The 26,662-nt window shown below is 47.6% G+C and overlaps 1 protein-coding gene across 1 annotated transcript in view; it reads right to left on the reverse strand.

Moving 5' to 3' along the window:
* megf6 (multiple EGF like domains 6) overlaps window positions 1–26,662 on the reverse strand; it is a 611,064-nt gene that overhangs the window by 25,586 nt on the left and 558,816 nt on the right. Inside the window, 10 exon segments of the mRNA XM_033047803.1 lie at window positions 533–661; window positions 984–1,112; window positions 6,154–6,285; window positions 9,278–9,406; window positions 11,792–11,920; window positions 13,533–13,661; window positions 14,950–15,078; window positions 17,018–17,146; window positions 22,127–22,255; window positions 22,430–22,558. Coding sequence (XP_032903694.1) covers window positions 533–661; window positions 984–1,112; window positions 6,154–6,285; window positions 9,278–9,406; window positions 11,792–11,920; window positions 13,533–13,661; window positions 14,950–15,078; window positions 17,018–17,146; window positions 22,127–22,255; window positions 22,430–22,558 — 1,293 coding nt within the window.

Genomic DNA, 26,662 nt, shown 5'->3' on the forward strand with positions numbered 1-26,662 from the left:
GCGTGCGTGCGTGTGTGTGCGTGCGCGCGTGCGTGCGATATCGCTGGTCCGCGTGGACTTGGTGTATCTCCAAACTAAAGTAAACGCTCACCATGTTCCTGGGACCACTCACTCATCCAACCCCCAGACCCACGTTGCCCCCCCACACCCATCATGCTCCCTGCAGGGGGGGTAACCAGAGAGGGGGGGGGGGGACACGGGTGGAGACGGGGAGAGCGGGGCAGTGTGTGTGCGCACAACTGCCCACCTTACTCACCCTGTACTGAGTCTCTAAACTACCCCCCCCCCCATCCCATACCTGGGACAGCCTGGGGACTGGACAATGGTGACAATCTCCACCCCCTCCCACCCATACCCACTACGGCCCATACCCACGACAGCCCAGACCAGGACACATGGGGCCTGGACAATGGTCAGTAACCCCCCCCCCCCCCCATACCCACGACAGCCCAGACCAGGACACATGGGGCCTGGACAATGGTCAGTAACACCCCCCCCCCCCCCATACCCACGACAGTAGCGTGGGCCTTACCGTGCTGGCACTGGTCACCGGTCCTGCCCGGCGGGCAGCTGCACCGACCCGTCTCGTGGTCACATCCGGCACCTTCCCCACAGGCACACCGCACGGCACAGTCCGACCCATAGTGACCGGCGGGACAGGCTGCGGGCAGCAGACAGGACAGTGTGAACACTCGTACCCCCGCACCTCACTCACTGAGACCACCCCTCCCTGAGAGACCACCCCTCCAGTAATGACCTTCTGTGGTTCACCCCCTCCATTCAGTGAGGTTCCTCTATGCTCTGTGAGGTCCTCCCTTCCCTCAGTAATGACCTTCCAGTGAAGTCCACTCAGTGAGTCCACCCTTCCCACTGGGATCTATCTAGAGAGGTCCATCCGTCCATCCCTCCACCCAATGAGGTCCACCCCTCCCGCAGTCAGATGCAACCCCCGCGGGCTGAGTGGTGCCGATTATGTCACTTACTCTGGTTGCAGTCTGCTCCGACATAGCCAGGGGCACAGACACACGTTCCAGACACTGTCTCACAACGGCCTCTGTTCAGACACTGACACGTCTCCCTGCAGTTGGACCCGTACCTGCCGGCTGGGCACCCTGGAAGGAGCAAGACACCACAGGATGCTGATGAAAGCAGCCCTCCCTGCCAAGCATATACATCCAAAATCTCACACCAGCCCCACAGCCATCGACCACCCACAAGCTCCCAACACTAGACTGCCCTCCCGTTTCAGCCTTGGCCCTCTCGGGGACTCTAGGGAGGCAAGAAAGTACCAAAGAAAACAGTGCTGCTCGTTACATTGATAAGATAGACATAAAAAGTTGGAGTAACTCAGTGGGACAGGCAGCATCTCTAGAGAGAATGAACGGGTGACGTTTCAGGTTTACACCCCTCTTCAGACCCTAGACGAAGAAGGGTCTTGACCCGAAACGTCACCCGTTCCTTCTCTCCAGAGACTTTTCTCCTTTTCTCCCTGTCTCGTTGAGTTACTCCAGCTTTTTGTGTCTATCTTCAGTTTAAACCGGCATCTGCAGTTCCTTCCGACACATTATATTGATAAGAGATCTCCCACTCCAGATCTGCAGGAGAGTTCTATGTATCCCAGAAGTGTGCGGGGAAATGATGAAAACCGATAAAGAGCTCTAACTCTATTATTAATGTAGTCACATATTAACAAAGGATCAATCACCTCCCTCAAATTAGGATGGAAATCATTACATCTTTTTTTCTCTGGAACATCAGAGGTTGAGGTTGAAACTTGACAGAACTTGACCATCACCCGGCGCAGAGGGAGAATAAGAAGGGAAAAGACAAAGACTGAAGACTTTTGCCTTCCATCACAGTGAGGAGTATTCAACTCACTGTGGTGGATGTTAATTTGTGTTTATTGTGTGTTTTTGTCATTTTGTACTATATGTAGGACTGCAAGGCAACAACATTTTGTTCAGACCGCAAGGTCTGAATGACAATAAAGGCTACTTTGACTTTGACTTTGAAGTATATAAAATGATGAGAGGCACAGTCAGGGTAGACAGTCAGCACCTTTTCCCCAGGGCAGACAAGTCCAACACTAGAGGGCATAACTATAGCTCAGTGCTGGAGTGGAGAGTGGACTCTGGGATGGATGTGCTTGAGAGGTGCAAGGTGCAGGTCATCCTGGAAAACCCCGGGCACCCCCTCCATGAAACTCTGGAGAGTCAAAAGGGCACTCGGAACAACAACCGGCTCCTCTCCCTGCGCTGTAGTACAGAGCGGTTCAGGAGATCCTTCACACCTGCAGCCATTAGATTTTATAATACGGTCCGCTAAGCTGTAGGGGGATGCTTTTGGCACTTTTAATTGTTAATTATTGGTCTTTTTAAGTATTTATTGCTCTCAGGTATTGTCCACATTGTATTTTATGTATTTTTTGTCTGCTTTCGTTCTGAATGTGTGGGTTTATTGTTTGGGGACTTCTGGACATCTGAATTTCCCTGAGGGGATCAATAAAGTATTTATTATTATTATTATTATTATTATTATTATTATTATTATTATTATTATTATTATTATTATTATTATTATTAGGTGAGAGGGGAAAAGTTTAGTGGAGATGTGCGGGGCAGACATTTTGATAGCCACAAGGAAGTGCAGGGAATAATGGGATATGGATCATGTACAGGCAGATGAGATCAGTTTAAGAAGACTCTCGACCTGAAATGTCACCCCTATTCCTTTTCCCCAGAGATACTGCCAGACCTGCAGAGTTACACCAGAATTTTGTGTCTACCTTCGGTGTAAACCAGCATCTGCAGTTCATTCTTACATGTAACTTGGCATCATGCTGGGCACAGACATTGTGGGCCGAAGGGCCCGTTCCCGTGTTGTTCAGTTCCATGTTCTATGTTGTAATTGGCAAGGATGATATCTGAATGTTTGAGGCACTGGACATTCCCTCATGGAGGAGGCAGTGTGTGGTGACAGCCCACTGGCCGCGAGTGGGCTGGGGCTGTGGGGTGTCTCCCAGCCACCTGACTCCAAGAGGCTGTCACCCCTTGTCCCCACCAGCCACTGTTCATCTTGGCCAAGGGTTGGCTGGTGATGCTCCACTCACTGCCCCTCCCCACAGTGCATCACAAAGTGGGTGGTCTCTGAGAGCCAGTGCTGACACTCACAGTATGTGGGGTGAGGGAGTGTGTGTGTGTGTGTGTGTGTGTGTGTGTGTGTGTGTGTGTGTGTGTGTGTGTGTGTGTGTGTGTGTGTGTGTGTGTGTGTGTGTGTGCGCGCGTGCGCGTGTGCGTGTGTGTGTGTGCTGTGTGTGTGTGTGCGGTGTGTGTGTGTGTGTGTGTGTGTGTGCAGTGTGTGCAGTGTGTGTGTGTGTGTGTGTGTGTGTGTGCAGTGTGTGTTTGTGTGTGTGTGTGTGCAGTGTGTGTGCGCGTGTGCGCGTGTGCGTGTGTGTGTGTGTGTGTGTGTGTGTGTGTGTGTGTGTGTGTGTGTGTGTGTGTGTGTGTGGGTGTGTGTGCGTGTGTGTGTTTGTGGGTGAGGGAATGTGTGTGTGTGTGTGTGCGTGTGCGTTTGTGGGTGAGGGGATGTGTGTGTGTGTGTGTGTGGGTGTGTGTGTGTGTGTGTGTGTGTGTGTGTGCTTGTGTGTGCGTGTGTGCGTGCTTGCGCGTGTGTGTGTGAGAGTGTGGTGTGAGTGTGTGTGTGAGTGAGTGTGTGTGCATGCATGCGCGTGTGTGTGAGTGTGAGCGTGCGTGCGTGTGTGTGTGTGTGTGCTTGTGAGTGTGAGCGTGCGTGCGTGTGTGTGTGTGCGCGTGTGCGTGTGTGTGTGTGAGTGTGAGTATGAGCGTGCGTGCGTGTGTGCGTGCGTGCGTGTGTGTGTGTGTGTGAGTGTGAGTGTGAGCGTGCGTGCGTGTGTGTGTGCGTTTGTGTGTGTGAGTGTGAGCGTGCGTGCGTGCGTGTGTGTGTGTGTGTGTATGTGTATGCGGTGTGTGTGTGTGTGAGTGTGAGCATGCGTGCGTGTGTGTGTGCGTGTGTGCGTGCGCTCCCCCAAGGTGCTGTCTCTCACATGAGACGCGAGACTGTGGTCCCGCCTGGCTCTCCCAACTTCGCATGAACAGGCGGTGTCATTATTTAAAAACCATCAGGGAGGTTTGCTCCATGTAATGGCCCGTTCTCACAGTGCGACCTGACCCAAGACTTAACAAGAGTTTAACATCTGGGAACCTCCTGCGATAACAGTACGGCATTCGTGGACCACCGAGGACCTCCGTGGCGCTATCGTGTAACTTTGTAAGGTCGGGAGAAAATTCAAACATTTTTGAATTTCTCCAAGAGTGACTTGAGCACTTTTTTGGTGAGCGTTGCAACAATGTATGAAGCAGATGCCAGTGCGATACCCGTGCGATATCCGTAATGACTCTTGCGGGTACCGTGGGAACTCCTGCGAACGGTAAACCCGGAAGCTTGACAGAGGGGACATAAGGTGAGTAATAGGTATTAAAGGGGGCTTGGGGTGTGGAGGAAGGGAAGGGGGGGGTGCTCGGGGTGATTACAATGCTCTCTGGGGTGCGGGAAGAAGGGTCTCGAAAAGCAACTCGCCGATTTGCTCTTAAGACAATTTGCTTGGATTTGAATCTCCCCGCAGTACAAGGAAGTAGAGGCAAGGTTGCGCCGTGTGTTGGAAGGAACTGCAGATGCTGCTTTAACCCGAAGATAGACACAAAAAAACTGGAGCACTTCATCGGGTCAAGCAGCATCTCTGGAGAGAATGAATAGGTGACGTTTCGGCTCGAGAGTTTCGGGTCTGAAGAAGGGTCTCCCAACCCGAAACGTCACCTGTTCATTCTCTCCAGAGATGCTGCTTGACCCGATGAAGTGCTCCAGTTTTTTTGTGTCTATCTTTGGGTTAAAGCAGCATCTGCAGTTCCTTCCAACACACGGCGCAACCTTGCCTCTACTTCCTTGTACTGCGGGGAGATTCAAATCGAAGCAATTTGTCTTAAGAGCAAAGCGGCCAGTTGCTTTTCGAGACCCTTCTTCCCGCACCCCAGAGAGCATTGTAATCACCCAGAGCACCACCCCCCCCCCCCCCCCACCCCCCCACCCTTCCCTTCCTCCACCCCCCAAGCCCCCTTTAATACCTATTACTCACCTTATGTCCCCTCTGTCAAGCTTCCGGGTTTACCGTTCGCAGGAGTTCGCACGGTACCCGCAAGAGTCATTACGGATATCGCACGGGTATCGCACTGGCATCTGCTTCATACAATGTTGCAACGCTCACCAAAAAGTGCTCAAGTCACTCTTGGAGAAATTCAAAAATGTTTGAATTTTCTCCCGACCTTACAAAGTTACACGATAGCGCCACGGAGGTCCTCGGTGGTCCACGAATGCCATGCTGTTATCGCAGGAGGTTCCCAGATGTCAAACTCTTGTTAGGCCTTGGGTCAGGTCGCACCGTGAGAAAGCCCTTTAATAAACAGGAACGGCCAGTGCTGGTTTACACCAAATTTGTACGTAAAATCTTTATAAATGTTACCACATTTTTGAATTATAAATTTTATAAGTTTATAAATTTACCAAATTTATAAGAATATGGTTTATACATAAAAGATAGACACAAAATGCTGGAGTAACTCAGCAGGACAGGCGGCGTCTCTGGAGGTAAGGAATAGGCGATGTTTCGGGTCGAGACTCTTCGTCATATGTTTCCGACCTTGAACATCACCTATCCATGTTCTCCACAGATGCTGCCTGACCCGCTGAGCTACTCCAGCACTGTGTCTACCATAGGGGGTTTGGTGAAGTACATTGGCCAATATCTGTTGCTCAACTGCCCACATGGTCATTGTGTGAACATCTCTCTGGTTGTTTGTGGCAAGGTGCAGGTTTGATGTTATGACACTACAGGAAATAGTCTGAAGAAGAGTTTCGGCCCGAAACGTCGCCTATTTCCTTTGCTCCAGAGATGCTGCCGCACCCGCTGAGTTTCTCCAGCACTTTTGTCTACCCAGGAAAGAGCTTGATTGGGTACAAAGAGCCTGTGGGATTCTCATTCACGGTGCCACAGAGAACCAGCATCTTCCTCTGCAGCTTTTCATTGCTTTATTTTGACTAACTCTGCTGGGATATGGTTTTGTCAAGCTCAGTAAAACTCACGCAGGTGGCAGGTGTCTCCGTGGTAACCAGGTGCACAGATGCATTCTCCGCTGACTGGGTGGCACTGTTGGTTCTGGGCTGAACACTGGCACACCTGGTTACAGTTCCAACCGTAGGTGCCCGGCAGACAGACTGTGAGGAGAGAGAGAGCAGAGGCAGGGGGTGAGAGGACCAAGCAGAATCTGTAACACAGCAGTAAATCTCACAGGCAGAAACATCACCAGCATTTGTCGGGGAGAAGACAGATCAGTGGTCTGCGTTTGAGCTGCAAGCATTAAACAATCATATTTCCGTTCCTCATGTTCCTGGCATCTGATGCCTGACTGTGACATTCTGTGGGTAGCTGCTGCTTCACTCATTGACACTTAGCAGCATACAGCATCACGGTGGAGCAGTGGTGGAGTTGCTGTCCTACAGTGTCAGAGACCCGGGTTCCATCCTGGCTGCAGGTGCTGTCTGTACGACTGTCTGTACCTTCTCCCTAGGGTTTTCTCCGGGATCTTCGGTTTCCTCCCACACTCCAATGACATATAGGTTTGTAGGTTACTTGGCTTGGTATAAGTGTAAATTGCTCCTAGTGTGTGTAGGATAGTGTTAGTGTGCGGGGATCGCTGGTCGGCACAGAATCGGCTGTATCTCTAACCTAAACTAAACTAACATTTTCAGGCCCTTTGGCCTTGTGATGTCATGGCTGCCATCAGACATCTGTTTACAGCAGCCCTACACTAAACCCATTTGATCCTCCCTACATTCCCACCAATTCTCCCAGAGATTACCACTCCCCTACACACCAGGGAGGGGGGGAGGGGGGGGGGGACCCGACCATCCAGAGAAAGTTTAGGGAGGTGTGAGAGGGCGATCAGGCAGCAGGTCCCACAGCTGCACCACAGTGCTGCCCCATGCCTCACTTGCAACACACTCATCTCTCATCTAGCTTCAGTCGTCAGTCCCACTGTCACCTTGATTTTTAGTTTAATTTAGTTTAGAAAACCAGCGTGGAAAAGGCCCTTTGGCTCCCAAGTCCACGCCGACCAGCCCACTAACATTATCCAACATGGAAAACATTATCCAACATAAGGACAATTTACCAAGCCAATGACCCTACATCGATACTAAGCCAATGAACCTACAAACCTATACTGTACGTCTTTGGAGTGTGGGAGGAAACCGGAGATCACGGAGAAAACCCACACAGGTCACGGAGAGAACGTACAAACTCCATACAGACTGCGCCTGTAGTCAGGATCGAACCTGGGTCTCTGGTGCCATGAGGCAGCAACTCTACCACTGTGCTGCCCTGGTGAGCTTGTTTGCTATTTGTGAGAGGGGAACTTGGGGAGTTTTATTCACATTAAAGACATTCAGAATCATGATGTACAAAGTCATGAGAGGAATAGATTGGGTAGAAGCACATTCTCTTGCCCAGGGTAGGGGCTTCAAGAACCAGAGGATGTAGGTTTAAGGTGAGGGGGGAAAGATTTAATAGGAACCTGAGGGGTAACTTTTTCACACAATGGGTAGTGGGTGTATGGAATGAGCTGCTAAGGGGAGGTAGTTGAGGCAGGGACTATCACAACATTTAAGAAACATTTGGACAGGTACATGGATAGGACAGGTTTAGAGGGACATAGGCCAAGTGCGGGCAGGTGAGACAAGTTTACCCATCCCTTCTCTCCAGAGATGCTGCCTGTCCTGCTGAATTACTCCAGCATTTTGTGTCTATCTTCGGTGTAAACCAGCATCCGCAGTTCCTTCCTACACACTTGTGTAGATGGGACGTGTTGGCTGGTGTGGGCAAGCTGGGCTGAAGGGCCAGTTAGCCTGTATGACTTTATGACTTGTATGACTCCCAATGTTGCGGGAGTCCAGATCCAGGGGACACAGTCTAAGAATATAGGGAAGGCCATTTAAAACTGAGATGAGAAAAAACTTTTTCACCCAGAGAGTTGCGAATTTGTGGAATTCCCTGCCACAGAAGGCAGTAATGGCCGATTCACTGGATTAATTTAATAGAGAGTTAGATAGAGCTCTAGGGGCTAGCGGAATCAAGGGATATGGGGAGAAGGCAGGCACGGGTTATTGATTGTGGATGATCAGCCATGATCACAATGAATGGCGGTGCTGACTCGAGGGGCCGAATGGCCTCCTCCTGCACCTATTTTCTAAGTTTCTATGTTTCTAAGGTCCTGGGCACGTCCCATCGCAGAGATCAATATGTGGATGCAGGCTGCTCCTCCTGTGAGGTTGTGGTGCCCTGCCAGAGAGCTCCAGTGCCGTTCCATCTCTTGGGCCTTTATAAAAACAAGCTGGCAGCTCTCCCACCGCCCTGGCCACCAATGTCCCTTCAATGTTACCAGATGCAGATGGAAAGGTTCATTGCATCTCAAAGTGATCGCATGAAATTGTTTCAATCACTGCCAGTCCCATTTTATATTATAATTGGAACCGACTAAACGCCTCTACTCTTTTAAATCTCTGTTCTACCTGTAGATCTAGCATCACTTTGAAGTGTTCTCATGATATTCTATTCACCTCTACCCCATTGTGGACATTGGACTTTGTCTGTGGAACTAATGCGCTACAATGCTGAGCAATATGTTCTGCACTCTGAATCTTCCCCTTTGCTCTACCGAGTCCATGCCGACCAGTGCTCGCCCTGTACACTAGCGCTATCCTATACACTAGGCACCTTTTACAATTTTCAGAAGCCAATTAACCTACAAACCTGCATGCCTTTGGAGTGTGGGAGAAATTGGAGCACCCAGAGAAAACCCACGTTGTCACAGGGAAAACAGACAAACTCCGTACAGACAACAGCCGTAGTCAGGACCGAACCCGTGTCTCTGGTGCAGCTCCACCTCTATGCCACTGTGCTGCACCATGTTGCCAGATTGTATTTATGTCTAGTATTATCTGATCTGATATATCTAAAAGCAAAGCTATTCACTGTACCTCTGTATATGTGACAATAACAAACTTAAACATGAAGTTAGCATTGTTAAATTGAACCACAAAAAATTCTCCAGCATTTATTTTCCAGACCTGACATGATTTGATTTTAATTCCAATTTGCCAGCAGTTTCATGACGTGTGCAGTTGAGGTGGAAGTTGATGAGACACTTACTCTGTTCGCAGCCGTTGCCTGTGAACCCTGGAGGACAGCCACATTCGCCCGTCACATGGTTACAGGGGACGCTGGGGGGACAGTTACATCGCTGCACACACCCATCACCATAGTAACCCGGCCAGCAAGCTGGAGGAGAAGGTGTGGATTAGAATCAACAACAACTTCCAAGTAACAGTTTTAAATGGGGAGTGGGGAAGAGTACATGGATAGGACAGGTTGAGTGGGATATGGGCCAAACGCAGGCAGGTGGGACTAGTGCAGCTGGGACATGTTGGCCAGTGTGGGCAAGTTGGACCCAAAGGACCTGTTTCTGCACTCTACGACTCTATGACAATAAGAGCAGTTTTAGTACAAGATAAACAGTAAAAGGGTGGATAGGGTCAAAAATGTTTTGTGAATAGGTCTCATACCAGTGACCAATGATGGTACAATGTTACCCAAAGATATCTAGATATCTTTGGGATGTGGGAGGAATTCGGAGCACCCAGAGGAAACCCACGTGGTCACAGGGAGAATGTGCCAACTCCGTACAGACAGCACCCAAGGTTAGGATTGGCCCCAGGTCTCTAGCACTGTGGGACAACAGCTCTACCCACTACGCCACTGTGCTGCACTGTCATCTGATTAGTGGTGCAGCGGTAGAGTTGCTGCCTCACAGCGCCAGAGACCCAGGTTTGATCCTGACGCTGTCTGTATGGAGTTTGTACATTCTCCCCGTGACCACGTGGGTTTTCTCCGGGTGCTCTGGTTTCCTCACACATCCCCATGATGTGTAGGTTTGTAAGTTAATTGGCTTTGGTAAAAACTGTAAATCATCCCCAGTATGTGTAGGATTGTGTCAGTCTATGGGGGTTGCTGGTTGGCGTGGCCTTGATGGGCCGGTCAGAGGGCTTGTTTCCATGCTGGATCTCTAAACTAAACTAAACTGATGTGATTTACAATGACTCGAATGGAAAACGAGACACAAAATGTGCATTTCAAATGTCAACTGTAAAACTGGAGGGAAATTAAAAGGGAATTGTGGTGAGTTCAGCGTTTAAGGACAGTTGCAGTAGCTGTGAACAACAAGTAGTCATGGATTCTCCCAGCATCTGTGGCCACACTGCAATTATCATGCATCTGACTCACAGCTGGAGAGCTCTTTCTTTCACTGGGGTTGCTGCCTTGCATTCTATGTGTAGCAAACAACTCCCTCTTACACTGGCACAGTGCAAACACAACAGAGATGAGACCTTCCCCGTCATTACCATCAAAGCTACATGTTCAAGAATTTGCAGAAAAGATTTTGTTCAAAAGAAAAGATGACCCTAATTGTAGGTTGGTTGCACGGGACTGGTATTTTGAGAAATTACTTTGTCTCTATGTATTACTATATGTATTACTTCTGTAACTTTGGCTGATGGTTTTGGCTAACAAGACACCTCGGTACACATGACCATAAACTGAACTGAACTGGATGTTGATCCTAGTAGGAGAGCAGTGGAATGTGGAAGCCCCTCTCTCTGTCCCCTGTAGGAGTTTATTTACACTGAGCTACCCCGAACACTGAAGTGAACAAGGGATTTGGATTATGTTTTACAATATTAGGGATTTACTCTGATTTTGGAAACTCTAAATAACATGATTTTAACCACCAACGAGCGATTGTTGTACAGCCAAACCATAATATTAAGGAATTTTATAGCGGTGAGACTTTGGAAAGAATGATTAGAGGAAGGGGAAGATAGTTGATGGTATTAAATGTCTGAGAAGTTTTATAAAAGGAACGCAGTAATTGAAACCAATGTTTGTGAAGCTAACGCAAATGCCTTCGTTCCCATGATCAGACTTCTTACCAAATCTGTAAACTCATGGATCCAAATTCCTACCGTTCCCCTCACTGCTATGAACTCATCCCCTCATCATCTCTCAATCCTGAACCACCCCCTTCAACTGACTCACATCCCTGCCTTGTCTCAGCCCCCTGACCCACACCGTCCCCAACCTCACCTCAGTCTCACTGACCCACCTGTCCACATTTCCCTCAATGGCCTGTCATTTCCCGATCCCATGACCCTAACTCTGTCCCATGTCTCCCGCCATTTCCTTCAAATTCCACTGACTCACCTGCTCGTCCCAACCCCTGATCCTACCTCCTCCTCTCCTGCTATTTCCCTCAATCTCTATGTCCCACCTTGATCCTACGATCTTATCGCCCACTCATCCCTCTCATTCCCACTCTCCTGTATATCCACCATTTTCTGTACATTCCACAGACTCGCCATGAACCTCGATCCCAGCTCCTCATCTCCCCATGGCTTCTCTCAATCTAACTTACTCCCCTCTCCATCATTTCCCTCTATCTCACTGCCCCACCTCTCCCTCAGTCCCACATCCATCATTCCCATCTCTCTGCGGCATTCCCGACGTTTTCCTCAAGGGTAACAATCGAGTTTTATTTCACTAACAAATTACAATTGCCCAGCCGACTTTGACCGTGGGAAGCACGAGGTCACGGTGACCATCACTGACCTTTCTCGCAGTGTCTTCCTCTCCATCCCTTGGTGCACAGACACATGCCCGTCACGTGGTGACACCAGGACCCGTGGTTGCAATCGCAATGCTCTTCACAGCGATCTCCGTACAGTCCCACATGGCAAGCTGTCACACAGGTGCTAGGGTCAGACTATAATTCCAACAACACACTGACAGAGGCTGTGGGGGAACCCAACACTGCTCCCCCACCCCCCCCCCCCCTGACGCCCAACATCAAACTCAGCAAAATCATCCATTACCAGACACCAAGTGCTGGAGTAACTGGGCAGTCCAGGCAGCATCCCTGGAGAACATGGATAGGTGACGTTTCACAGAGTGCTGGAGTAACTGGGCAGTCTAGGCAGCATCCGTGGAGAACATGGATAGGTCACGTTTTGGGTTAAGACCCTTCTTCAGAAGAAGGGTCTCGACCTGAAACGTCACCTATCCATGTTCTCCAGGGATGTTGTCTGATCTGCTAAGTTACTCCAGCACTTTGTGTACTTTTGTGTATTAACCAGCATCTGCGGTTCTTTATTTATACAAAATAAACCATATTCTAGTTATGGAAATATGTGGGCTGTGGGAAGTAAATAACATGGGATGCAGTTAAGGGGAAGCTAAATAAGGAGGGAAAGGATGTGCTGATGGAGAAAATGGAATGAGGGAAGTTCATGTGGAACACAGACACATTCATGGAGTTACTGGGCTGAATTGTCTTGTCTTGAAGGGTCTGGACCCGAAACATCACCCATTCCTTCTCTCCAGAGATGCTGCCCGTCCCGCTGAGTTACTCCAGCTTTTGTGTCGATCTTAGGTTTAAACCAGCATCTGCAGTTCCTTCTCACACATGTCTTGTCTTGTGCATCATTTCTAAACAGTTTGACCTTTATAATTTGGGGCAAAAGGTGAAAAAAGAGAAGAGGTGGGAGGAAATAAATTGGAGGGTCTGTAATCATGTGGGAAGCAGGTGGGTGACAAGAGACTGGGGAAATAGACCAGCGGGCAATGGATCAGTTGGATGAAGTGCAAGTGCAAAATAAATACTTGACATAACTGAGAAAGATGGAGGTGCAGAGCTTCTGTAGTCAGGGTGAGATTTTATTCCAGATTTCAGCGGATGTAGCAGTTTGCTTTGGGATTGCTGATTGACATTCATCTGTGTCTCCTGTCCCAGCAATGAGATCTGACCAAGGCTTTGCAATCTCGGCTTGGATAGGATGGATGGATGCAGAAAAACTGCTTCTGTTTGTGAACAAGTTTACTTTAGCTAAGAGATACAGTGCGGAAACAGGCACTTCGGCCCACCGAGTCCGCGCTGACCAGCGATCCACGTACATTAACACTATCCTACGCATGCTAGGGACAATTTACACTTATGCCAAGCCAATTAACCTACAAACCTGTATGTCCTTGGAGTGTGGGAGGAAACCGAAAATCTCGGAGAAAACCCACGCAGGTCACGGGGAGAATGTACAAACTCCGTACAGACAGCGCCCGTAGTCAGGATCGAACCCGGGTCTCTGTCGCTGTAAGGCAGCATCTCTACCACTGCGCCACCGTGCTGCCCAAGTGGATTGAATTTCGGAGTAATCTCATTGAAGAGAGAGTGCTGAGAATTGTTCCAGAAGAAGGTACCCAACACTACCTTCTGGCAATTACAAATGAGCTGCACATCTCAGCCTTGCAACGACACCCAGTCCCAGTAATGAATGAACAGGAAGCAGATGGTACTCACGGGTTTGGCACCTTGCTTCCATCCATCCAGGGCGGCAGGAGCACTGGCCACTCTGCCGGTCACACTGCCCCTCGTTCAGGCAGTCACACTGCTGCTGGCAGTCCACGCCGTACCTCCCAGATGCACACTCTGTCAGAATGAAGGGCAACTTACTGTAAACCAAAGCTCTAAGATCTTTGCTGTAAACCAATCAACCCGTTAGACTCTGGTGCCTCACGATAAACCTTTCTAAACAGAACTCAAACCAAGTCCTTGACCCATGTCGTGATCTACCTGGACATCAATGAATTCTGGGTAGGTTTGGTTGGGGCACTCGTACTAATCAAGAATCCATCAATCTCTTCCTAAAAAATATCCATTGACTTGGCCTCTACAGCCTGTTCAGGAGCTTCAGAGCTTTTTCAATTCTCCTTCCCATTCCCACACAGACCTTTCTGTCCTCGGTCTCCTCCATTGTCAGAGTGAGGCGAAAGACAAATTGGAGGAACAGCATCTTATGTTTCACTTGGGCAGTTTCCAGCCCAGTGGTATGACTATTGATTCTCTAACTTCAAGTAATCCCAACATTCCCTCTCTCTCCATCTCGCCCCCACCCAAGTCGCACCAGCTTCTCATTTCCACCCAGCAAATAAATAACTAACGATGGCCAGTTTCCTTTATCATTGATACTTTTTTGCATATCTTTCATTTATTGTTCTTTATCTCTCTACATCATCGTCTATATCTCTTGTTTCCCTTTCCCCTAACTAGTCTCAAAAAGGGTCTCGACCCAAAACGTCACCCATTCCTTCTCTCCAGAGATGCTGCCCGTCCTGCTGAGTTACTCCAGCATTTTGTGTCTATCTTCGGTTTAAACCAGCATCTGCAGTTCCTGCCGACACTATTATTCTTCTCCATGTGTTTGGTTATCGTATCTTTCGTGATAGATTCCAGCACTTTCCCCATCACTGATATTGGAGCCAAGAAGGCTGACTCCGTCGTGAGGGCAGAGTTGGATTCATTGGAGGTGGGTCTTGGAGGGGAGGATGCTCCTCAAACTACGGAGCATCCTGGACAATACAGCTCACCCCCTCCGTGACACACTGGTCAACCTGAGGAGCACCTTCAGCAACAGACTGGTTCCACCAAGATGCAGGACAGAACGCCACAGGAGATCCTTCTTCCCAGTGGCAATCAAAATGTACAACTCCTTCCCCCCCCTCTGTCGAGGGGTAGACCAACCCCCCCCCCCCCCAATCTTTGCACAACCCCAATCCTTTCCACCCGTCACTTTAATTTCATGTTTCATGTATTTTGTGTTTTAATAACTGTTGACAGATCAATTTCCCTCCTGGGATAAATAACGTTCTATCGTATCGTATCGTAAGAGGGATTGGCGCAGCATGGATCAGCAGAGCCAGCTTGTTTGTGGACTTACCCAGCTCACAGGCCACTCCAGTCCACCCTATGGGACAGGTACAGTGGCCGGTCACGTGATCACACCATCCACCATTTTGACAGATGCATCTCTGCAAACAACGGGTGCCGTGGGAACCAGGCGAGCATGCTGGGAAATTTAAATAACAGCGTTAAGATGCAGTCTTTGTGCTTGATTTAAAAGTGGTGCACGTCACAAAACCCATGGACATGCTGGGCTGGAGAATATTAAATAGCTACAACACCGCATCAAATTGTTCTGCAACATGTGATTAACTAACATAAGTTACAGTTGACATCATCCACGGGCAAAATCGTGCAAATCTGAACTATACATAAAAAACACAGGAACGTGTTGCTGGCCACGCAGTGCCTGGGTAGAAAGAACATTTTGACTCGAGACTTTATCTCTGTCTCTCTCTCCGCAGACGCTGCCTGACCTGTTGAGTGTTTCCAGCAATTTCTGTTCTTGTTTTATAACTGAGTTTTAGTTTAGTGATATGGTGCAGAAACAGTCCCTTCGTCCCACTGACTCCACACCCCGGACACAATAAGGATAATTTTACGACTTACGGAAGCCAAATTACCTACAAACCTACATCTTTGGAGTGTGGGAGGAAACCCACGCGGTCACAGAGAAAACATATAAACTCTGTATAGACAGCACCCATATTCTGGATGAAAGGCGGGTGTGTGGAGCTGTAAGCCAGCAACTCTACCGCTGTGGTTCATTGCATATATTGCACAGTGCTGCATTACACAGAGCAGGAGAGGGACAAGCAAAGTGGGAGGAAAATTGTCTTCAGGTTATGATGATAGACACATGAGAGGGGGAGGGAGGGAGAGGGGTGGGGGGAGAGAGAGAGAGAGAGTGAGGGAGAGAGGGAGGGGTGGAAGGGTTTGAGATGAAGGAGAGATAGAGGAAGAAGGGACAAAAGAGGGAGTGTGGAAAAGGAGGTAAAGAGAGTGTAAGGGAGGGAGGTGGAGGGAGAGAAGGAGGATGGGAGAAAAGACACAGTGTGGAAGAGAGTTGTATGGAAGGAGAGAGAGAAGACAAAAATGGGAAGATAGATAGCAGAACAATTGAGAGGGGGTTTGGGGAAGGGGGAGATGATAGGAAGGAATATTTGCCAAGAGAAGAAGATGTGCAGAAGGATGCGGAGGGATACAGGGATAGAGAGAGGTGAATACGGGAGGAATAGGGGAAAGAGAAGAGTGAGTTTGAGCAATGGATTTGTTATCATTGAGATATCAGGATTAGGATGAGGTTGTTTGGGAATGTGTATCGCCTCCCATTGAACCAGGAAGCTGGAGGGCAGAGTAGCCCAAATTGAAGGTTCAAAGTTCAAGGTTCATATTTATTTGTCACATGCACCAATTAAGGTACAGTGGAATCAGTTACCATGCAGACATACAATTAAAAGGAATACAATACACAATAGAATTTAACATAAACATCCACCACAGCATTCTTCACTGTGATGAAAGGCAATAAAGTTCAGTCAGTCCTGCTCCTTTGTTCACCCGTGGTCGGGGCCATGAACTCTCCATAGTCGCCGCTACGGACGGCCCGATGTGCAATCCCTCTCGTCGGGATGATCGAAGTTCCGACGTCGGGACAGATTAAACTCATTCCGCAGCTTGGAGTTCCCGAATCGGCCACGTTTATTGTCCCCATTCCCTCAACCTTCTTCAGCACTGTTCCTCAGGATGCAGGGGGGGGGGGCATCGATAAAGACCATAGATGACGCTGCTGTTATTATGCCGAGAACAAAGGAGGAGCCGGCATGGGAGGGGGGGAGGGCGGGGGAAACACAGGAGGATACTTTGTATCTTTGTCTGTGGGATACTTTGTATCTTTGTCTGCGCCCTTTATGTAGCGCCTCTTTGCATACCTTGGGTCGCCAAAACAAAGAATCTCACTGTGACTTGTCACATGTGACAATAAAGTCTCATTCATTCATTCATTCATTCATTCATTCATTCATTCATTCATTCATTGCGATCTGCCAGTAGCCGTGGGACTGTGGCGGGCATGCAGGTGAGCGGGTGGATGGGACGGGACGTACCTGTCTGACACTGTTCTCCTGTCCAGCCCGGACCACAGTGGCAGCGGCCCGTCACGTGATCACAGCTGGCACCGTTGTTGCACTCACAAGACTGGCTGCAATTCTCCCCGAAGGTCAGTCCTGGACATGCTGCACACAAGGGGACAAGGTGGTCAGTGTCACAGAGCCCACATCTCCCCTCACAAGTTCACGTTATTGGAGCAGAATTAGGCCAGATATTTGCCTCTTAATCCCATTTTCCAGTCTTCTCCCCATATCCCTTGACACCCGTTATAATCAAGAATTTGTCTATCTCTGCCTTAAAAATATCCACTGACTTAGCCTCCACAGCCCTATGTGGCAATGAATTCCACAGATTAACTACTCTCAGACTAAAGACGTTCCCCCTCACCTCCTTTCTAAAAGAGCACCATTTAATTCTGAGGCTATCACCTCTGGTCCCAGACTCACACACTTCAGCAAATAGAATGCCACACTGCCGAGATAAAACAGTCAAAGCAACATGTTTTTAAGGAGCATCTTAAAAGAGGCAAGAGAGGTTTGGAGAGAGGATCCCAGAGCTGAGGGCCCTGTGAGCTGAGTGTGTGGCTCCAGTTGTGAAACAATTAAAATTGGATATAAACACAATTATAAATAGTAGGTAAAATGGTATATCAGTTGGTGTTACTGGAATGGTAGCAATTCATAGAGAGTGTGATCCAATTCCATCAGAGCAACCTGAAAATGTGAACTTAGCTTTAAATACATGGAAATAAAAAGTGGTATTAGTAAAATTAACTATGAAGCTGTTTCCAGTCAAAGTATCTGCAGTTTAGGAAGGAAACCAGCTTGTTCTTTCCCAAATTGCAGGGCCTAATGGCCTCCTCCTGCACCTATTTTCTATATTTAACCAGGACTTTACTGTGACTCCAGTCGCTGACGCCCAGCTGTGGGAATTGTCTGACAAGTGTCTGTCACATTTCCATGCCAACACAAGTCTCTTGATCCATCACCAGGTTTTGGGAAGATAAGACACAAAGTACTGGAGTAACCTAGCGGGCCGGGCAGCAGCGCCAGTGACTCATACATGTCAAATATAGAGTTACCCAAGAAAGACTGCTCCTAATTAATTCTCCCACATCTCCAGAGATGCTGCCTGTTACTCCAGCACTTTATGTCCATCTCTGGTATAAACCAGCATCTGCACTTCCTTTCCACACTCCAGTTTTTGGGAAGTGTTCAGGCAGGGCCAGTATGTGAGGTCAGGGATCATGATTGGGATGGCATTCCCAGTGAAGAGCTCGCAAGCAATTCATCGCCTGGGTTTATTTACATCCAACACACATGGAATGGCAGCAGTAGGGAGAAGCAAAAATTGAACGTGTAGGAAGGAACTGCAGATGCTGGTTTACACCTAAGATAGACTAACTCAGTAGAACAGGCAGCTTCTCTGGATACTGGTCTGAAGAAGGGTCTCAACCCGAAACGTCATCCATTCCTTCTCTCCAGAAATGCCGCCTGTCTCGCTGAGTTACCCTGGCATTTTGAGTCTATCTTCAGCAAAAACTGGAAGACAGATGGAGATGGTCAGAGAGTCTAATCTGTGAGTGGTCGCCATCTGTCAACTTGTTCACCATTAGCAGCGTGTAACTGGCAAGTCGAGGACCTGCGATATGGGCATGGAATAACTAGCACAGTGATCTAAAACTGGAACACGAAAGGATGATGGACAAACTTAATATTTACAAAAAATCATAAACAGTATGTGGACAGTCCAATTCGAGGAGGGGCCACACTGGACCTTGCATTGGACAATGAGCTTGGCCAGATGACTGGTATTGCAGGGTAAGGGTATTTAGGGAACAGTGATCACAACACCATATGTTTTAGAATAGACACAAAGTGCTGGGTAACTCAGTGGGTCAGGCAGCATCACTGGAGAAAAAGGATGGGTGGCGTTTAGGGTCGAATGTCACCCATCCCTTTTCTCCAAAGATGTTACCTGACCCATTGAGTTACTCCAGCATTTTGTGTCTATCGTTGGCATAAACCAGCATCTGCAGTTCCTTTCCACGCCTATCCATAGGTTTGAAGTATATTATGAATAAGGAGGAAGGTACTCATTTGGGGCACGGCAGATTGCAGCATTATTAGGGAGGAGCTAGGGAGTAAATGGGAATAGCTGATCTTGGGTATGTCCACATCTGACATGTGGGGGTGTTTAAAGGCCAGTTGATCAGAGTTCAGGGCCAGCATGTTCCAGTAAGGAGGGAAGATGATGATGGCAAGCTATGGGGAACCTTGGATGACCAAATATATTGTAAATTTGGTCTAAAACAGAAAGGAAGGGTGTGTAAGTTTCAGAAAGATGAAATCAGACAGGGCCTTTGAGGATTATAAAGCAAGCAAGAAATAACTCAAGCGGACAATTAGAAACATAGAAACATAGAAAATAGCTGCAGGAGGAGGCCATCGGCACTACGAGCCAGAACCGCCGTTCATTGTGATCATGGCTGATCATCCCCTATCAATAACCCGTGCCTGCCTTCTCCCTATATCCCTTGATTCCACTAGCCCCTAGAGCTCTATCTAACTCTCTCTTAAATCCATCCAGTGACTTGGCCTCCATTGCCCTCTGTGGCAGGGAATTCCACAAATTCACAACTCTCTGGGTGAAAAGTTTTTTTCTCACCTCAGTCTTAAATTACCTCCCCTTTATTCTAGGATTGGCCCCCGGTTCTGGACTTGCTTAACATTGGGAACATGTTTCCTGCCTCTAGCTTGTCCAGTCCTTTTATAATTGTATATGTTTCTATAAGATCCCCCCTCATTATTCTAATCTCCAGTGAATACAAACCTAGTCTTTTCAATCTTTCCTCATATGACAGTCCCGCCATCCCAGGGATCAATCCGTATAGGAGTAAAGAAGGGGCCAAGAAATTTCATTGGTGCGTCAGTTAAAAGAAAATCTCAAGGCTTTCTATCAGTACTTGAAAAACTACAGGGTAACCAGGGAGAAGGTCGACTGCTCATGGACAAAGAACATAAGATCATAAGCGATAGGAGTAGAGTTAGGCCATTCGGCCCATCAAGTCTATTCCGCCATTCAATCATGGCTGATCTATCTTTCCCTCCTAACCGCATTCTCCTGCCTTCTCCTGCCTTCTCCCCATAACCTCTGACACCCGCACTAATCAAGAATCAATCTACCTCTGCCTTAAATATATCCACTGACTTGGCATCTGCTGCCTTCTGTGGCAACGAATTCCACAGATTCACCACCCTTTGACTAAAGAAATCCCTCCTCATCTCCTTCCTAAAAGAAAGTCCTTTAATTCTGAGGCTATGACCTCTAGTCTTAGACTCTCCCACTAGTGGAAACATCCTCTCTACATCCACTCTATCCAAGCCTTTCACTATTCTGTACGTTTCAATAAGTTCCCACACATTCTTCTAAACCCCAGTGAATATAGGCCCAGTGCCGTCAAAGGCTCATCATATGTTAACCCACTCATTCCCGGAATCATTCTTGTAAACCTCCTCTGGACCCTTCCCAGAGCCAGCACATCCTTCCTCAGATATGGTGCCCAAAATTGCTCACAATATTACAAATGTGGCCTGACCAGCGCGTTATAGAGCCTCAACATTACACCCGTTTTTGTATGCAAACCCTCTAGAAATTAGTCTGCAAAGGACACTACATTTGGTGGAACTGCGGACAGTGAGGAAGGTGATTAATGTATGCAGTGGGATATAGATCACGTACAGAAATGGGTGGAGAATTGGCAGGTGGAGTTTGGTCCATACAAGTGTGAGGGTTTACACTGGGAGAAAGAATATAGTTAATGGCAGCATTGATGTTCAATGGGATCTTGGGGTCCAGGCCCATGGTCCCCTAATAGTGGTAACACAAATAGATAGAATGGTTAAGAAAGCGATGATATGCTCTCCTTCATCAGTCGGGGCTTCAAGTATAAGAAAGTCATGTTGCTGCATTATTGAACAAAATGTGTAGGAAGGAACTGCAAATGCTGGTTTATACCAAAGATAGACACAAAATGCTGGAGTAACTCAGTGGGGCAGGCGGCATCTGTGGAGAAAAGGAATGGGTGACTTTTTGGGTCAGGACCCTTCTTCAGACTGAGTCAGGGGAGATGGTCCTCAATCTGAAGAAGGGTCTCGACCCTAAACGTCACCTATTACTTTTCTCCAGAGATGCTGCCTGACCTGCTGAGTTACTCTGGCTTTTGTGTCCATCAACATCTTTATTGGACTTTTGATAGGCCACATTCGGAGTATTGGGAGCAGTTCTAGTCTCCCTGGATTTACAGGAACGATGTGGCGGCTTTGCACTGGGTACAGGAGGTTTACCAGAACGCTGCCTGGAATACAGGGGATTAGCCATAAGGAGAGGCTGGGCAAATTTGGATTGTTTTCTCTAGAGGTTCAGAGGCTGAGGGGATATGCGGGGATTGGAGGGATATGGATCTCATGGAGATTGAGAAGTTTAACATGAATCTTGGTGGGCACAGACATTGTGGGCCAAAGGGCCTGCTCCTGTGCAGTACTGTTGTAAGTGTACTGCAGTATACAGAGTGTCTCTGACAGAGGAAAAAACATTCAGAAACACGAACAGAAACTCTGGCTAAGTTTGCAATCACATTGTGACAACTGGCACAGCACAAGCAAATGTGAAGTGGTGACATAACAGTTTACTGTTGGATATCTCCAAAGGAAAGTGTGATCTGAAGCCATAACAGCAGGAAGCAGTTTCATGCACAGGCATATGTGTCCTTGGCAATATTCCAAACAGTGAACAAATGAGGATTACATTAGATTATCCACAAGCCACAGTGAGATGCTTTGTTCTGCATACCTAGGCATACAAACAGTCACCACGTAAAGGGGGGCGACAAAGTTTCAAAGTACCGCTTTGTTGCCCCAATGGCCCCCCCCCCCCCTCTTGTTCTTAATGCCTCCCACCCCCCTCCGCCCGGTCCCCCTTAGTTCTCAGCAACCCCCCTACACTGGGTCCCCCGCCCTTGTTCTCGGCGGCCCCCCCACGCTGGATTCCCCCCTCTGTTGTCGGCGGCCCTCCACTCCGTGTCACCCTATAGAACGTGAACTTACATTGATTGCAGCTCAGTCCAATCCAGCCAGACGTGCAGGAGCAGGAGCCTGACACGTGGTCACAGAGGGCACCATTCTGGCAGCCACACACCTGCCGGCACTCCACGCCATGAAAGCCATGCGGACACGCTGTGGAGGAAGTACATGCACACATGTGAGCACACATTCACAAGCACACTGTCCGCACAATGTGTCATGGTCATTTCACTGAGCTGACACATGGCGATGTATGCTGCTGGGGCTGCTACCCTGGAAGGCAAGGTGCATTTCCTTGTATGTCCCCCTCCCGTGTGGACCACCTACCTCGCTCACAGAAGGTTCCCAGCCAGCCTGCGGTACAGTGACAGGCCCCGCTCACGTGATCGCAGGCTGCATCGTTCTCACAGTGACATCGGTGCCGGCAGCCTGGTCCATACGTACCTCCAGGGCACTCTGCAATGAGAGGGAGACAGCTGAGGCTCCACTATCACTGTTACTCAGGGACTGACACATAGACATTGGGTTATTATTGTGCCCTGTCACAGGGTGTTGACTGTAGCTGGCACCCTGTCACAACCAGACCCACCACCGCCGGATGAGATATCACTGGGGCCACGGCACTCAACCGGTTACCATCAGGTTAAGGCACTATGACCAGGTTATTGCATATGAACTGTATTATCAGTGGGTTGAGATACTCTGATCAGGTAATCACGGGGCCCCAAGCAGTGGGCTAAGGCACTGTGATTGAGTTTCTGATAAACGGTCTTGATCCAAAACTTCATCTATTCCTTTGCTCCAGAGATGCTGCCTGACCTACTGGGTTACTCCAGCATCTTGTGTTTATCTTTTGTGTAAACCAGCATCTGCAGTTCCTTCCTCCACATGATTGAGTTCTTGTTGTATCTGGGGGTTTGGGATTGGGTTAGTATTGAGTTGTCATACCATGAACAGGTCATCAATAGGCCAGGACTGTGATTGTGTTAGCACTGAGCTAAGATGACCAGGTTATCACTGGGTGTCTGACATTAACCTGTTATCACTGGACGGACGGAGATACTAACCAGGATACGCCTGAGAAAGTGTAACTGCGGGTGGTCTGGCTAAAGACCAGTTATTCCAAGGGTGGCTTTAGGAAGAAGTGAGTTTTTGAGTTTCGAGTCTTTGAGTTTAGTTTATTGTCACATGTACCGAGGTACAGTGAAAAGCTGTTGTTGCTTGCTAACCAGTCTACGGAAAGACAATCATAAAATGCTGGAGTAACTCATCGGGACAGGCAGCATGTCTGGATAGAAGGAATGGGTGACATTTCAGGTCGAGACCCTTCTTCAGACCTTCAGAGTCTGAAGAAGGGTCTCGACCCGACATGTCACCCATTCCTTCTCTCCAGAGATGCTGCTTGTCCCATTGAGTTACTCCAGCATTTTGTGTTTATGTTTGTTTTAAACCAGCATCTGCAGTTCATTCCTACAACAGAAAGAATGGTTAAGAAGGTGTATGATATGCTTACAATCGAGCCATTCACAGTGTACAAATACATGATAAAGGGAATATAGTGAATAACATTTAGTGCAAGATAAAACCTGTAAAGTCTGATGAAAGAAAGTTCGAGGGTCTCAATGAGGTAGATAGCAGTTCAGGACTGCTCTCTACTTGTTGTGTTAATTGTTTAAATTATTTTTTTAGACAGAATTGTGCCCTTGAACTGATTGATCCGCATTCCAAATGTCTCGTGTTAGCATAAACTGTAGAACATAGAACAGTACAGCACCCCTGACTCTCAGTCTGAAGAAAGGTCTCAGCCTGAAACGTCATCCAGTCCTTCTATCCAGAGATGCTGCCTGACCCGCTGAGTTACTCCTGCATTTAGAGTCTATCTTCGGTGTAGACCCGCGTCTGCAGTTCCTTCCTACACAGGAATGGGCCCTTTGGCTCACAATGATCATGCCAAACGCATGAGTTAAATTAAATTGTATTTATTATGTAACTTATTTTTGATATTTGGAAATTATTTTAATATGATGGAAGATAAGTAAACGATTCCAATGATTCATGTGAGCAAAATTTGAGATTACAACTCAAAGCCTTGCCTCATTTACCAAGGATTCTTATCCTCAGATTATCTTCAATCGGACTCTACTTGACTTTTACTTGCATTAGATGTTATTCCTATCATAGTGTATCTGTCATTTGGAATCATGTATAGTCTTTCCGCTGACTGGTTAGCACACAACACAAAGCTACAGGTGACAATAAGCTAAACTAAACTAAACTATCTGAGACAGAAGGTGGCTGGGAAGAACTCAGACATTTGAGCAAGAAATGATCACTGTCAATCCATTGTGTACGAAGGAACTGCAGATGCTGGTTTAAACCAGAGATAGACACAAAAGGTAGATTTTTGCGTCTACCTTCACTGTAAATACATGTTCTTGTTTTATTCCGCTTTGACAGTTCGTTGCTATGTAAACTTTCTTTGGCTCTTCACCCACCAGTGATGGTGTCTCAGAATCAGCATCCAATGTGTTGCACTCCTACCCCCCACCACAGCCCATAACCCCCTCACCTCCAAGCCTCAAACTGCTGGGATCCCTGAGATCTGATGTCGGACCATGCTGTTAAATCTAGACCACTCCATTTCTAGTCATTTGCCAGCCTAGTGCCGGCAGTGCTGGAGTCTACAACTCCATCTCCATTTCCTATTACACCCCAAAGGCAGCAATTGTTACTAAAAATAAAAGCTATCCTGCCACGTATTGAACCTTGCTGAACTGGGAAACTGATTTTAAAAAAAGACCCCCTTCCTAGCACACAATAGGTTCCAATACACTTATGTTCATTATTATTTGTACCTTTCATATATGGAATCCAGCTCCACGTACATTTGGAGATATTTATCAGCGTTTTAAACTCTGCGGGGGAAGTTGACTGTTTAAAGTACTCCAGTTGCAAAGATATTCATTACTCTTCTCCTCTCACCACTTGATTTGCTCATTGTTGAATTTGGCAGTAACAATGCCCTCTTAAGTGCCACAGAACTGGGCCAAGCAAACTCTCAGGGACCGACTGCATGTTAAATCTCCCCCAGATGTGAATTATTTCTGTATCTGAACTGCGCTTTGATGAGAAAAACAGTTCAACATCAGAAATGGGCTGAGATTAGCTAAATCAGAGAGCAACCACACAGAAGTGGCAGCAGTCCCAGGTCCAATGAAGCTAAGGAAAGCAGAACACGTTTTATTCTAAAGAGCAGATGACTAGGAGTTTTGGAGTGGGGGTGATTGCATTTTTTTGTTCTTTAGAATTATAAAGGGGATGGATAGGTAAGCATGGAAAATATACTTTTATCAGAAAGTCATCTGCATTGATGGTCATTAGGAAATCGCAGTAATTGAAACAGGCCCCTTGGACCAACTTGTCCACACCGGCCAACATGTCCCACCTACACTAGTCCCACCTGCCTGCGTTTGGCCCATATCCCACTAAACCTGTCCTATCCATGGACCTGTCTAACTGTTTTTTAAATGCTGTTATCAGGCAACTGAACCATCCTACCCACAACTGGAGAGCAGTCCCGAATGACTATCTACCTCATTGGAGACCCTCAGACTATCTTTGATCGGACATTACTGGCTTTATCTTGCACTAAGCGTTACTCACGTTATTCCCTTTATCATGTATCTGTACACTGCGGATGGTTCGATTGTAACCATGTATTGTTTTTCTGCTGACTGGTTAGCACGCAACAAAAGCTTGTCACTGTAGCTCAGTACACGTGACAATAAAATAAACTCAACTCAACTCTGAATCCTAGTGAATGAATAGGAACAGAAGAGTTGTGGGTATTTTGTATCAATTATGCATAAAATAATTCTGCACATATTATGACGTGTTTGTGTTTGGGCTGAGGTTTCATTGATGAACAGTTTGGCCTGGGTACTTTCTGGTGCAGTTCACCCTGATATTCCCGTTGTGTCTGTTACAGAGAGCTCACAGTAACCAGGCTGACCTGCTCTCCCATGATGCATAACCCGATGATGTTTGGGAAAAGCCACAAATGTGATTTTTTTCAAACCGAGAATGTCCCAATTTCATGCTGCATTTTGGTGACATCTGATTTGGTGCCATGCTACCTACTCAACCACCAAGAATATGTGAAGTTTCATTTCTAGGCTTTAAACTGGTTTACAAGACCACCTACTTTTGGAATTCAGTGACATTATTGTGCCAAGTACCAACTCCATGCTATGCTTAGTAAAGGGTACAGTGAGCTAAGGGTACAGTGCTTTAGTAAAAGTACAGTGCTTTTTGTTTATATAATAAAGGTGCAGTTTAAAGGTCAAGAGGGAGCAGCTGTTGTGAGTCAGATACCTGCTGATTTCTCCCAGCAGTTTCTATTGTATTATACTTGTATCGGATCCAGGGTAAGGCGAGAGAATGACAGCCAGAGCAGTGTACTGTTCTGGATGTCAGATGTGGGAGGTCATGGTGTCGGATGGCCCTCCAGACGTCCACATCTGCACCAGGTGCAGCGAGATGGGGCTCCTAAGGGACCGT

The sequence above is a fragment of the Amblyraja radiata genome, chromosome 31 (assembly GCF_010909765.2).
Source record: "Amblyraja radiata isolate CabotCenter1 chromosome 31, sAmbRad1.1.pri, whole genome shotgun sequence".
In the NCBI taxonomy this organism is placed as follows: Eukaryota; Metazoa; Chordata; class Chondrichthyes; order Rajiformes; family Rajidae; genus Amblyraja; species Amblyraja radiata.